General features: G+C 43.5%; 1 protein-coding gene and 1 long non-coding RNA gene across 4 annotated transcripts in view, besides 1 other annotated feature; one reads left to right on the top strand and one right to left on the bottom strand.

Moving 5' to 3' along the window:
• Positions 209-3,638: an enhancer, noted in NCBI's record as "VISTA enhancer mm1692". NCBI's record gives its function as "enhancer in: hindbrain (rhombencephalon)[4/9] | midbrain (mesencephalon)[4/9] | forebrain[4/9] | limb[6/9]" and the evidence as "EXISTENCE:transgenic organism evidence [ECO:0001131][PMID:17130149]".
• Gm31763 (predicted gene, 31763) overlaps positions 3,366-12,650 on the top strand; it is a 36,252-nt gene continuing 26,967 nt past the window's right edge. Inside the window, exon 1 of the long non-coding RNA NR_110511.1 lies at positions 3,366-3,420. This is a non-coding gene — a long non-coding RNA (predicted gene, 31763). The remainder of the gene's footprint in view (positions 3,421-12,650) is intronic.
• The window catches only part of Reep3 (receptor accessory protein 3), an 87,800-nt gene continuing 82,629 nt past the window's right edge, over positions 7,480-12,650 (bottom strand). For 2 of the 3 annotated variants that reach the window (NM_178606.5, XM_006513726.4), the window contains exon 8: positions 7,480-12,077. In NM_178606.5, coding sequence (NP_848721.1) covers positions 12,021-12,077 — 57 coding nt within the window. In that variant the 3' untranslated portion in view covers positions 7,480-12,020. Of the gene's footprint in view, positions 12,078-12,378; positions 12,456-12,650 lie in introns of all 3 variants that reach the window. The other variant, NM_001204915.1, reaches the window with a different exon arrangement.

Raw genomic sequence — 12,650 nt, forward strand, 5'->3', positions numbered from 1 at the left:
CAGGAATGATTTGAACTGATCCTCCTGCCTCTGTCTAGGATGTGCTGAGGTTACAGGCTTGTGCCACCAAGTTGGGATTATATAGTTCGACGCACAGACCTTAGGGCTTCATGGATGCTAGCTAGCTAAGCGTTCTACCAACTAAGTCACATAGCCAGCTCCTCACCAATTCCATATGGTTTCTTAGTCTCAGAGAAGCCAGGGTGGCTTGGGAGAGGGCACACTAAGGATTGTTTTAGTATTAGTTGAGTATCAGTGTTTAGTATCAGTGAACAGGTGAGGTGACAGGGCCTATTTATTTGAGTTTCCCTGAAGGGGTGGGGGTTGAGGGAAGGCCTGGCCTTAAGACTGCCATCGTCTGTCTGAAGAAAAAAGGACCACCCTTTATCATCATGGTTGTGATTTCGTTTTTTGCCATTATGATATCCACTCCTATCCCTCGGGGCTCTGATCTTCTGGTTGTTATGACCAGGGATGTTATGAAAACCTTAAAATAATCCGAGGACAACTTTATGAAGGGCAGCTTAAACAAGTTGAATGGAAATGATAAGTTCTTATCGGACCATCCAACAGACGCAGGCTCTCTGGAACAGCCAGCCTTGAATCCTTGGCAAATGCAGTTTGCTGAGCAGGTCGCCAAAACTGCTCACATTACAGGGGAAAGGCCTCCTTCGCAGGGCACACTTCTCCAGACACGTTCAAGTTTTGGAGAAAAAGGAGAGGGTACTTGTAGCTCCTCCCACTTTGGGTGATGGAAGAGGGACCAGAAGGAGCAGTGGACAACCCGGACTAGAAAGGTCTGCATTCGAAACAGGAACAGAGGGCAAAGTAGAGGGGAGACTCCGCTCTAGTCACAACCCACCAACAGCGTGCTTTCCCCCTAGTTTCTTCTCCAGGGTTCCCTCCTTCTGCCATTACCTCCTGGGGATCCAGGATTGTTAACTCCCACGCAGTGGGTTTATCACGATTGCAGCCTACTGGCAGGACGCCATTATCCTAACGTCCCCAGGAAAGCTCCAGTTACCCCGACAGATCCAGCTCGCTCCCTGAGGTGGAATGCCCATCGCCTCTGGCATCTGGAGCCGGGCTGCGAAAGGGAGGGACTGCCTCTGCGGGAGCCCCGCCCCCGTCCTGGAACATCTGGGTGTGGAGGTTAGCACTCCAGTTGTGGCTTGCCGGCCGCCAGCTGTGCGCGCTCCCGGTCCTAGACTGGCGGCCCCACGAGTCTGGGTGGACACGTGGGAGGGGCTGAGACTTTTCCTTGTGAACTGACTTTAAAACCAGGGGAATCTCAAGTCCAGCTCCCAGCATGGACCTACTGGCTTTCTCGCACGTTCCGTCTAACGTAGAAATTTCCAGTCCAACCCCTTGGCGCGTCTCAAACCTGCACAGGAAACTTATTCCTATAAGATAAATCCAGTATTTTCATCTGACGACCCCTGGATCTTGCACTGGGACTCCAGCTGGGCCCCAGACAGTCCCATATGGGTGGGTAGAGGGGAGCAGGGTTTTTCTCTGGGGGTTTTCCCTAAAGAATCTTTGACCCGAAGTAGATTCCACATTTGAAGTTGGGGATCTGATCCACCCTAAACTGGCAGTTCAAGCCGGGAGAAAGTCCTGTTGAGGGCTGTGATTCAATCCCCCTGGAATGTGCTTGGAATAACAATGGGGACTTGAAAGCTTTTTATGGCCGAGGTATCTGGTGGAGACCAAGCAAGCGGGTTCGGTTGCGCTGGCGGACCGCCGAGGGGGCAGCCTTGCCTAACGCCGGGCTGCGTCCTGGAGCATCTGGTTTGAATCAGCCCCTGAGCATTTCTTTAGGCTTAATCTACCACCCTGCAGAATCGACAGAACAGGACAAACCAAATATATTCTGGGCACTCCAGTAATAGCTAAACCCAATCACGTTTTACTGTTGGGACTTCCAACTGCCCCCAACGTACAACTGTCGTTATTTTATAGATATTGCGAATTTAACTTCCTTTTTAGAGCTGGTGGGTGGACATGCACAAGCACGGCTCTGTTACCCTTCTTTTTGTATGACGCCTTGGAACAGTGAGAGGGGTCTAAAGCCAACATATGTGTTGTGTAGCACTAAAGAGATAGCCACACTTCCCTCCACGCCCTAACTCAGAATTCTGAACGCAAGTTGGAACAAAGGCAAACGTGTCTGAGTGTAAAGGGTGAGCCAGGAGCTACAGTCGTAGGGGTAAATAACCTTGTTTTCTCCTTCAGCAGTGGCCGCTACCAAATCCCCGCTCTTGGAAGGTGGCCAACTGTCTGTCGGGTGGAGGGTGCAGCTAATTAGAGAGAGTCTATAAACCTCTCTGTCAAAGAGGGCATGTGACCTTCCCCCCAAGTCTAAACAATAAAGGCAGCTAGCCTGCAGGCACTCAGCACCGCTGCCCTGCGGGTTCCCTAAATAGGAACAGGATGAAGGCCGGGCTGAAGGGGTTACCGAGGCTCTCTGCGCTCACACCAGGAGGAATCGGTCACTCTGCTTCCCAGTATAACTTTCTTCAATTACTCCCTCCAATCTATTTAGAGGAGTGCGGGCTTGCAGAGAGCACATTGTCTAATCTAAATGAGGAAGCAATTATTCCTCGCTGCTGTCAGACGTGCTTGGAGACAGTTGGGTCAAAGATCAACCTGCTGTCATGTGACTTTACTCCGCACTTGTGAAAGATCAACCCTTACCGACAATTATTCAGCCTCGCTTTTCTGAAACAGTCCCCCCCCACCTCCGTTAACATTTCCCCCTTCTTACTCTTTTGAGCATCCTTACACGTTTTTCTAAAGTAAACACAATACCTCTGTGCATTGCTTAAGGGTAAGTATTAAACTTTTGTGCCGGTTCTCAGAAGATTGCAAAATGGGGCACATTGCCTTCCTGTCTTTGTCTAAATCTCCCTGCCTGGGAGCCTCTTTGCTAGCTTTAATTTTATACAGCATGTTGTAAACTATAAATAACACAGCTCTACTTTCCTAGAACAGAGCATATGGAAACTGTCGTCTGCGGTACGTCCCAACTGTAGTTTCAATTTAAAGACTGAGTAAAATTAATCCCCTGTGTGAAACGGTGTCGCACCGTTTGCGTGTGTATTTTATTAGTTGAAACCCAGTATGGAGGAACACCAGGAATTTTTGGTGTCGGGAACGGAGCACATAAAAGGGTTTATAAGGTGCAGTTTGAAGTGGGAGAGGCCAGGAACTGGAGGCTGGTGGGAGGGCTAGGAGGAAGGAAAGCCCTTCCTGAGGGGGCTGCTTCTCTCAGTAGCCACATCCTCTCTTCAAACGCTTCCTGTTTGGTCTCAGCCAATAATGGATGGGCGATTTATTTTTCCTATTCAGTTTAAAAGCATCTTCTCTCTCTTCTCTGAAGCTAAAAGCCAGATCAATGAACACAACAGCTGATTCCAGGTAATCCTCCGATGAACATCGGAAACTTCGGGGGTATTTATAAAAGCATTTCTAGGTTAGCCTTTTCTTTTTTCAGTATTGCCATTCCCGAAGTATAATGAAATGAACCAAAGTCCCGAGTTCCCAACAATACGACGTGGGAATTATTCTCTGGGTTGGCTGGTTGGTTGGTTTGTTAAGTAAGGATGGTACATGGTCAGCAAGAAACACAAAGGGGCATCTGAAGCCGGGGTGTAGTTGTTCTTTTCCCACATAAGCTACAGCATCTTCGTTGTAAGATAACAAGAGCTAAGACGTGAAGTTTCTACATAAAAAGACAGTGAAAATGGCTTTATTTTGAGGTGGAGTTCCTTTGAAAATTTAATTTTTAAGAATATTGAGACAGCTACTGTACATATGTCAACTTGGCTAGGCCATTCTACTGATTTAACTGATACAGTATCCCTTCTCTTTCTGTCCATCTCTTCTCTTCCTCTTCTTCCCCTCCTCCTTTTTTTGTTTTTTTAAGAGGCGGGGTCTCAGTAAGCTAGCCTTGGACTCACCACATAGACCAGGTTTGCCTGGAACTCAGAAAGATCCACCTGTTTGTGCATATTGAGTGCTGGGATTAAAAGCATGCACAGGGGCTGGAGAGATGACTCAGTGGTTAGGAGTGCTGACTGCTCTTCCAGAGGTCCTGAGTTCAATTCCCAGCAACCACATGGTGGCTCACAACCATCGGTAATGGGATTTGATGCCCCCATCTGGTGTATGTGAGGGGGGTGACAGTGTACTCATATAAAATAAATAAATCGATCAATCTTTAAAAAAAAAAACCATGCACAGCTACTCCTGGCTTTAATCCTCATTTTCAAGATGACATCATGAATGAATAGACGCTCAGATTATACTCCATAATGTGGGTGGGCCTCATCCGAATCAGAAGAAAAGGGACTGTGGTCAGCACCATGTACCTGATCTCCAAAGAATTAACTCTTCCATTGCCCTCCAGCCCACTAAGCTGCCTTGTGAAGTTTGATCTTGTCATCCTCTAGAATCAGGTTAGCCAATTACTTATAATCTATGTGTATAAATGATATCTATCTATCTATCTATCTATCTATCTATCTATCTATCTATCATGTACTCCCTCCCTCCCTTCCTCCCTCCCTCCCTCCCTCCCTTCCTTCCTTCCTTCCTTCCTTCCTCTAATGCTAGTGTTTTTCTGGTGAACTCTAGTTAATCCAGAGTACCTACTAATGATTGCTGGTAGAACCATGACCCTCTTCATCCCTCAGGTTTGACGTCATGTAAGTTAGGCCTGGCCTGATGTAGTTTGAGAAGGTGCATCACAGTAGAAGATCATCCATCCACATCCACTCCTCTTCTCTAGACCCTGGCAGTTGGAAGGAAATACACTCTCTTCCCCACCCGCACCCCAAGCCTATCCCTGATCTTCGCCTCCTCTCTCCCCAGCCTTCTCTGTTAGTATTCTCCAAAGGAGTCAGTTGAAAACATGAAATTCACTATACCAGAGGACTTGACCATTGAAGGTCATGGTGAAAATCTGCAAAGTTACTAAAAATGTAGTGATATTTCTTCTGTTCCAGGACTGGAGGGAAATCCGGAGATGGCTCAGTAAGTAAATGTTATTGTCTCTGAGCCTAAGGACCAGAGTCCTAGTGTCAGCAACCAAATGGTAGAGAGGACAGATTCTTATAAGCTACAGACACACACAGGCACAGAGACACACACACACACACACACGCGCACGCGCGCGCGCGCAAACACACACAGAGATACACAGACACACACAGATCCTTCTCAGTGAGAGGGGAGGCTGGCCTGAATTAGGAAGTTGTGGAGAGCTGAGTGAGATGCTCAGATTTGGAATATGCTCTGGAGCCAAAAGGCACACCGCTGTGCTAGAGGTTAAGAGGGAAAAGTAAAGCCTTATAACTTGGTAGCACATGCCTTTAATCTCAGCACTCAGAAGGCAGAGGCAAACAGATTCATCCCTTGGAGTTCAAGGCCAGTCTGGTCTACAGAGAGAGTTCTAGGACAGGCAAAGATACCAGAGAAACCTTGTCTTAGTTCCCCTCCCCCACCCCCACCCCCAAAAAAGGTAAAGACAAGAAGGGACCCGAGTATTGCTTTAAAAATCTGTTCCAAGAGAATCAAATGAATTATTCAAGGATCTACAAAAAATCCTAGAATAGTGTAGACATTGATTTGATAACAGTGAATTCATCCTTTCCCAGCAAGAATTCCTTTAAACTGTTATTCTGTCTTCATGGATGCAGGCTCTGACATAGCCATACTATTGTACAAACTGGACAACCAATGCATGCTACTGGATGCATGGAAAGTGACGATAACTTGATTAGCATAAAACAACAGAATACCATCATAGCATAAAATAACAAAATGTGCAGTCCTGGCCGGCCTTCCATTCACAGCGATCAGCTTGCTTCTCCGGTGCTGGGATTAAAGTTGTTCCCAATCATGCTTGCCTTCTTCCCTTTTTTATTTTATTTATTTATTTATTTATTTATTTATTTATTTAAAGAGAACAGGCTATGAAATTCCAGACTAGGGAAACCTTCAAGATGGGAATTTTTTTTTAAAGATTTATTTATTTTTTATTATATGTAAGTACACTGTAGCTGTCTCTGAAGACACACCAGAAGAGGGAGTCAGATCTCGTTACAGATGGTTGTGAGCCACCATGTGGTTGCTGGGATTTGAACTCAGGACCTTCAGAAGAGCAGTCGGGTGCTCTTACCTGATGAGCCATCTCACCAGCCCCTTCCCTTTTTTAATATGGCACCTTTTCCCTGTTCTTCTTTCTCTAAAAGCCATTTTTTAAAAAGAGCATATGAGTGTCTTGCCTGCATTTACATACACATACTACATACATGCCTGGTTACATACACATACTACATACATGCCTGGTTACATACACATACTACATACATGCCTGGTGCCTGAAGTTCCTGTTGTTGAGAACACTTCTTTAGTAACCTACAGAGCAGGTAATTATAATTCCAATTCAAAGAACATTCTTCTAAAGAGCAATTTATTTCTTTAGACAGGGTTTCTCTGTGTAGCCCTGGCTGTCCTGGAACTCGCTCCATAGACCAGGCTGGCCTCGAGACTCAGATAGATTGATGAACAGATAAATGAACACAATACTTTCCGGGAACAACGTGTCCCTAATGTGATTTTTTCCACACATCTCTGTAAGGACAGTTAACTAACTACTTCAAGGGAAAATAAAACCCCAAGGGAAAAAACAAACATCAATGAAGTACTTCACAAGTTCACTGTGTACTTTTGAATTTCTGTTTAAATTTATAGCCCTGTTTGGCCATGACAAGGATAAGCCTGATAAAAAGACTAAGAACTGTAATTTATAACGCTATTTTCAATGCTATCTGAAAATGAACATATACTGCATAGCATAATAAAGCAATATAAGGGATTTTTCCTTTCCTTTCCTTTCCTTTCCTTTCCTTTCCTTTCCTTTCCTTTCCTTTCCTTTCCTTTCCTTTCCTTTCCTTTCCTTTCCTTTCCTTTCCTTTTTTCTTTTCAAGACAAGGCTTCTCCCGAATAGCCCTGGCTGTCCTGGAACTCACTCTGTAGACCAGGCTGGCCTTGAACTCAGAGATCTGCCTGCTTCTGCCTCCCAAGCTTTTAGATCAGGATTTATCTCTAAAGTTAAAACCCGATGCAGACAAACCTCCTCTGCCTTTCAGACAGACAGAACTCCAGAACACTTTCAGCATCCACAAACCTGAATTTTCTGTTAACACTCGATGCTGAAGACAGTCTGTCAGTCACTGTGACAAAGTTCCTGTGGTGTCTGCCCTGCTTCTCTGTCTTAGCATCCAGACTTCACAACCCAGGACTCCTTCCTCAGCCCAAGTGAAGCTTTACAGAAAGTAACAACAGTCCTGACTTGCTGCAAGCTGAAGGACATGGACATGTTCTCTGTTACTAATAACGAACAATAAAGGACATCAATTCACAGACTTCAACATACATATTCAGACACATAAAGAAAAAAAAATACTCAGCTGCCACTAATAAAATGAGTTTACTTTATTGTAAAAGTTTCCCAAAACACACATGCAGAGCCACCCACATTTGGGGCTTGAGATTTAACAGAGATTTTATAAAATTATTTCCACTTAAAGTATTAAAGTACACAGAGTTAAAAAATATATATTAGAAGGAAAAAAATGTTAAGTCAAGGTTAATCGGCAGAATTCCCACTAAAAGACTAACTTGAGAAGTACTTAGGAAAAAAAGATACTTTCTTTTCAGAAAAAATTTAATCTTAGGGTATGTTTCTTAAGAAATAGTACAAACCACAAAACAATGACCCTCTCAAATTTTACCTGTTTCACAAATAAGTCAACCTAAAAGGGAGAGGTCAGAGGACACGCTTTGGAACTTGTGTTCAGATTTCTGTATTTAGATCTTCATTCGTTGTCTCCCCCGCCCCTCCAATGGCAGACAATATTCCAATGAAAAAACCCTACAGTTAATATAAGACAGTATTATAGTAATACCATTAAGGTTCAGGCATTTCTCCAAATGTACAAAAGAGAAAGAAGACGATGTAGCCAAGGGCTGACGTCATTTTAGAGTAGTTACATGTTTTATAATACTGTGGAAGTCTTTGGTGGTGACACATGGAATAAGATCCCTGAAAACACATGAGGAGTTAGTTCTGTCCCAGACCTCTATGTGCTAAAGTGTTTATTGCTAGAAACGATAGCAAGATCTCATTTTTTTAGCCCTAGAAAACACACACAGTGTGTGTGGAGGGGACCTATGAGGAACTGAGGTGGCCGTAGACAATTGTTTATGTAGTAATCAGCTTATTTCTGGTTCCTTTTTGTTTTTCACAGGATTTTTTTTTTTTAATTTCAAATGATGTGTGTATGTGTATCCGTGAGAAAGAATGTTCACATGCACGTAGGTGCCCTTGGAAATCAGAGGAAGGTATTGTACCCCCAGGAGCTGGCACTGCAGGCTGCAGTGAACTAAACACCTGGCTTAGGCACTAAGAACTGAATCCAGGTCCTCTGTAAGAGCAGTATGCATTCTTAAAACAGAGCCATCTCTCCAGCTATGGCTCTTCTTAATACCAGAAAGGAAAAAGAAAGACACAGTATAGACATATCAATTTTTATACTTAAACAACAGCTAAGTACGGGGAATGTTAGTGATCATGCTGAACGACTGGATACTAAGATGAAATGCTAGTAGGCTATAATTTTTGGATACATGTCAAAAGGCAGAGAGAAACAGTGCCTTAAACCGGTTTGTGCATTCGCGTGCTGGTGCTCCAGTTGGCAGTGTGGGTTAAGTCAAGGCACTGTGGTCTATGAATAAATTTACATCTCTTGAAAAAATCAGCATGCTCAAAAGCAGAAACAAACAAGGTGACCCGGTCCTCTTTAAGAGAAACAGAACAAAACAGCGCTTTAGCTCAGCATACAGAGTTCAAAGAAAAGGGCATGCTATGACATGAGACCTTGGGGACAGAAACAAAGCGGGGTAGGACAGTCATCAAGCGCATATGAGCATGTCTACAGCAGGGACAAGCCCGAGCAGGGACCAGGACCGGGAGGGTGAACGGCAGTGAGCAGGTCAGCCAACTTTAGCTCCGAGTCAGGCGGTATCTTTGCTTGAGAATTTTGATTCTAGAACGTGATATTTCTCCCAATTTAAAACGCCTGTGAAGTAGGGTATGGAGCCACACACCTGTAATCTCAGCACTTAGAAGGCGGAGGCATAATGTTGTTGACTCTAGCTGCATATGTATCAAAAGATGGCCTAGTCGGCCATCACTGGAAAGAGAGGCCCATTGGACACGCAAACTTTATATGCCCCAATACAGGGGAATGCCAGAGCCAAAAAATGGGAATGGGTGGGTAGGGAAGTGGGGGGGGGGGAGGGTATGGGGGACCTTTGGGATAGCATTCCAAATGTAATTGAGGAAAATACATAATAATAAAAAATATTTAAAAAAAAAAGGCGGCGGAGGCATCCAGAGTGACCATATACTGGAAGTAAGCCTGGGCTACACAGTGCATTTCAGGCTGGCTAGAGTGAGGCTTAGTCTCAAAACAACTTGGGCATGGTGGGACACACCTCTAATGGCAGCATCTGGGAGGCAGCGGCAGGTGGAGCTTTGTGAGTTTGAGGCCAGCCTGACCTACAGAGTGAATTCCAGGACAGCCAGGGCTACACAGAGAGACTCTGTCTCACAAAACAAAACACCCTCCACCCAAACAAACAAAAGTCAAAAGAAGAAACAAATAGTATACAAACTCATTAAATAATAATAAGTTTGTTTTAACTATCTTTTTTTTTTTTTTTTTTGGTTTTGGGATTGAACTCAAGGCCTTGTGTACCTCAAGCATGGTGTCTATCCTTAGCTCCTAAGGGTAAGTTTAATACTGATACTGGACTTGAATATGATACAATCTTGCCAATTTGTCCCCATGGAGACAAAGTAACTTACTGTACTTATCACATCACCTTATCAGGTAACACGGCCTCTGCAGGGAAAACCACCCATGCCGCACAGCATTGGTTCAGAGCAGGTCTGGTTCATGAGAAATGAATACATCCTGTCCAATAATTTATTGTGGGACTTTATAGATGTTTGAATAGAAATTAAAGAATCCTTTTCGAAAGGAAGAGGCTATTAGTCAAAGCAAAGTAGATGGAGATACAAGATTAAATTGGGGAGGAAAAAGATTGAATTTTTATTTCGTGTTAAAAATATTAACAATGTGATTCTGTGTAGAAAATATTCGTAGTATCAAGAGGTCATTGTGTGTGTGGGCCATTCAGGCACCCCCATGTAAGCATTGTTTGATATTGAAAATTTGATTATTCATCACCCCAATATGATTTAGTGTCCACAATGTCCAGTTAGTAGGGCAACCTAAAAGGAGCTGAGTTCAATCCCTCTAAATCTGTTAGATTAAAAAGAAGGCCTTTAGCCTGGTCTCCAGAGTGAGTTCCAGGAGAGCCAGGGCTATACAGAGAAACCCTGTCTCGAAAAAAAAAAACCCAAAAATAAAATAAAATAAAATAAAATAAAAGATGGCATTTTTCTGGAAGCCTGTTACGTAGCATCAATGGTGTTTGTGTTTTACCCTGACACTCATTTTCAGAGAATAATCTCAGGCAGAAAAAGATCTAAAAGATGTTAGTCATTGCTGGGTCTGTAAGGCAGCATAGGCCTCTGCCGAGCTCAGGAGCTGAGTGTGGGCATTGGGAAGTCCATGAGTTAGAAAACACTAAGTGCTACATTGGTCTGTGACGCTTCCACAAAATCAATCTATCTATCTATCTATCTATCTATCTATCTATCTATCTATCTATCTATCTAATATCTATCTATCTATCTATCTATCTATCTATCTATCTATCTATCTATCTATCTCTATCTAATGTGCATTGGTGTTTTGCCTGTACGCATATCTGTGTGAGGGTGTCAAATCACTTGGAGCTGGATTGCAGACAGTTGTGAGCTGCCACGTGGGTGATGGGATTTGAACTCAGGACCTCTGGAAGAGCAGCCAGTGCTCTTTACCTCTGAGCCACCTCTCCAGCCCCCAAAAGCTTTTTTTTTTTTAACCTAGAATAACCTAGAATAATTTGCTGTTGAGAAAAACCACATCAAATTCAATGATGGAAACTGGTTAATGTTTAAGATAACTTCTCAGATGTCCGGAATATAACTGAAGGGCATTTAAAATGAGCCAAGTGTGATAACGTCTGTTATCCCAGCAATGGCGAAGTGGAAGCAGGACGAGGATCAGGGAAGAGACCCTACCTCAATAAAACAAAACAAAAGACTACAAACTTAACAGTTATGTGTCTATAATGGGCTGAATGGATTTACCAAACGAAACAAACCCATAGGAAAAGGAGATGACGCGGTTTCAAGGCATGATCTTGACATGTCGGAATATGACAGACAACAAAACAGACAGCATCAGGAAAATGTAAATGTACAGTTGTAAAATAAGTAAACAATTTTCAAGTGTGCAAAACTAGCCAGGAAAGTGCTATGTGGACACCTGGTTTTCAAATCATTTGTTTAAAAAACTTTCAGCGTCTAAGGCTTAAGGAAGGACACAGCCCCCTCCTATGGCAATGACACTGGCTCCTCAGGGGCTGTCACCACTCTCCTGTGATAGATGCAGGCAAGATGATGTAAACAGAATGCAACACCAGAACGGCAGGCAGGTGTGTCCTGGAGCAGAGACTTTTGAAGTCTGCCCTGGGTCTAGCTAGGCTTTATCCTTAGGCCCTAGGCACTCAGTGTTGCTGCTGACATCAGGGACGCGATTCTCGGTCACTTTTGTTATCTACACGTACATTTACAAACCTTACATAACTAAGTTTAGCAGTTAAACATCTAAAAGTAATTGTTAAAGAAACACAGACCATTTAAAGTCATTGCGTAAATCCCATCCCTGCCACACTCTGAAGATTTAAAGTGTTAAGCCCTGAATACATCAGGTTAGAAAATGAAGTTGATCTGTTAGCGGTTTATTCATCTTGGGAAGGGCAAGGTGTAGACACTAAAAATACACTTGCGGTCTCTTCTTCACTTTATATTTTAGTGAGCCATACCGCACCTGAAGAAAGAAAAGTGTTAGGGTTAACAATAGGAAAGCCAAAATGACTATGGAAAAGCCGTTAAGGATTTGTTACTCTGTATACTGGCTAAACCAAACTAAAACAAACAAAACTAAAGGGACTGACTACTTTTTAAAATTAGGAAAGTTTTAATATTTTGTCGCCATAGTAACGGTTTTACTCATCTGGCATAAAGAATCAGCTTCTTTGTCAGCTGCTTGGGAGACCCAAGCCTGATGACTGTAAGTTCAGGATCTACCTGGGCCTGGGCCACAGAATGACAACTTACTGAGTTCTTACCTCAAAATAAAATGTGCTGCTAATGTAGCTCGGAAGTGTCGTTCTTGCATAGCCTGCATGGGGTCCTTGTTCAATTCCTAATACAGCACCCAAGTCAATTATTCAACCAACCAATTAATCAATCAAAAATCAACCAACCAACCAACCAACCAACCAACCAGTCAACCAGCCATCAAAGCAACCAACCAATCAACCAACCAACCAACCAGTCAACCAGCCATCAAAGCAACTCCCTGGCAAGCAACCTCCTTATTAAGAACTCCCACAGACAT

This window comes from Mus musculus, chromosome 10 (assembly GCF_000001635.26).
Source record: "Mus musculus strain C57BL/6J chromosome 10, GRCm38.p6 C57BL/6J".
NCBI classification, from domain to species: Eukaryota; Metazoa; Chordata; class Mammalia; order Rodentia; family Muridae; genus Mus; species Mus musculus.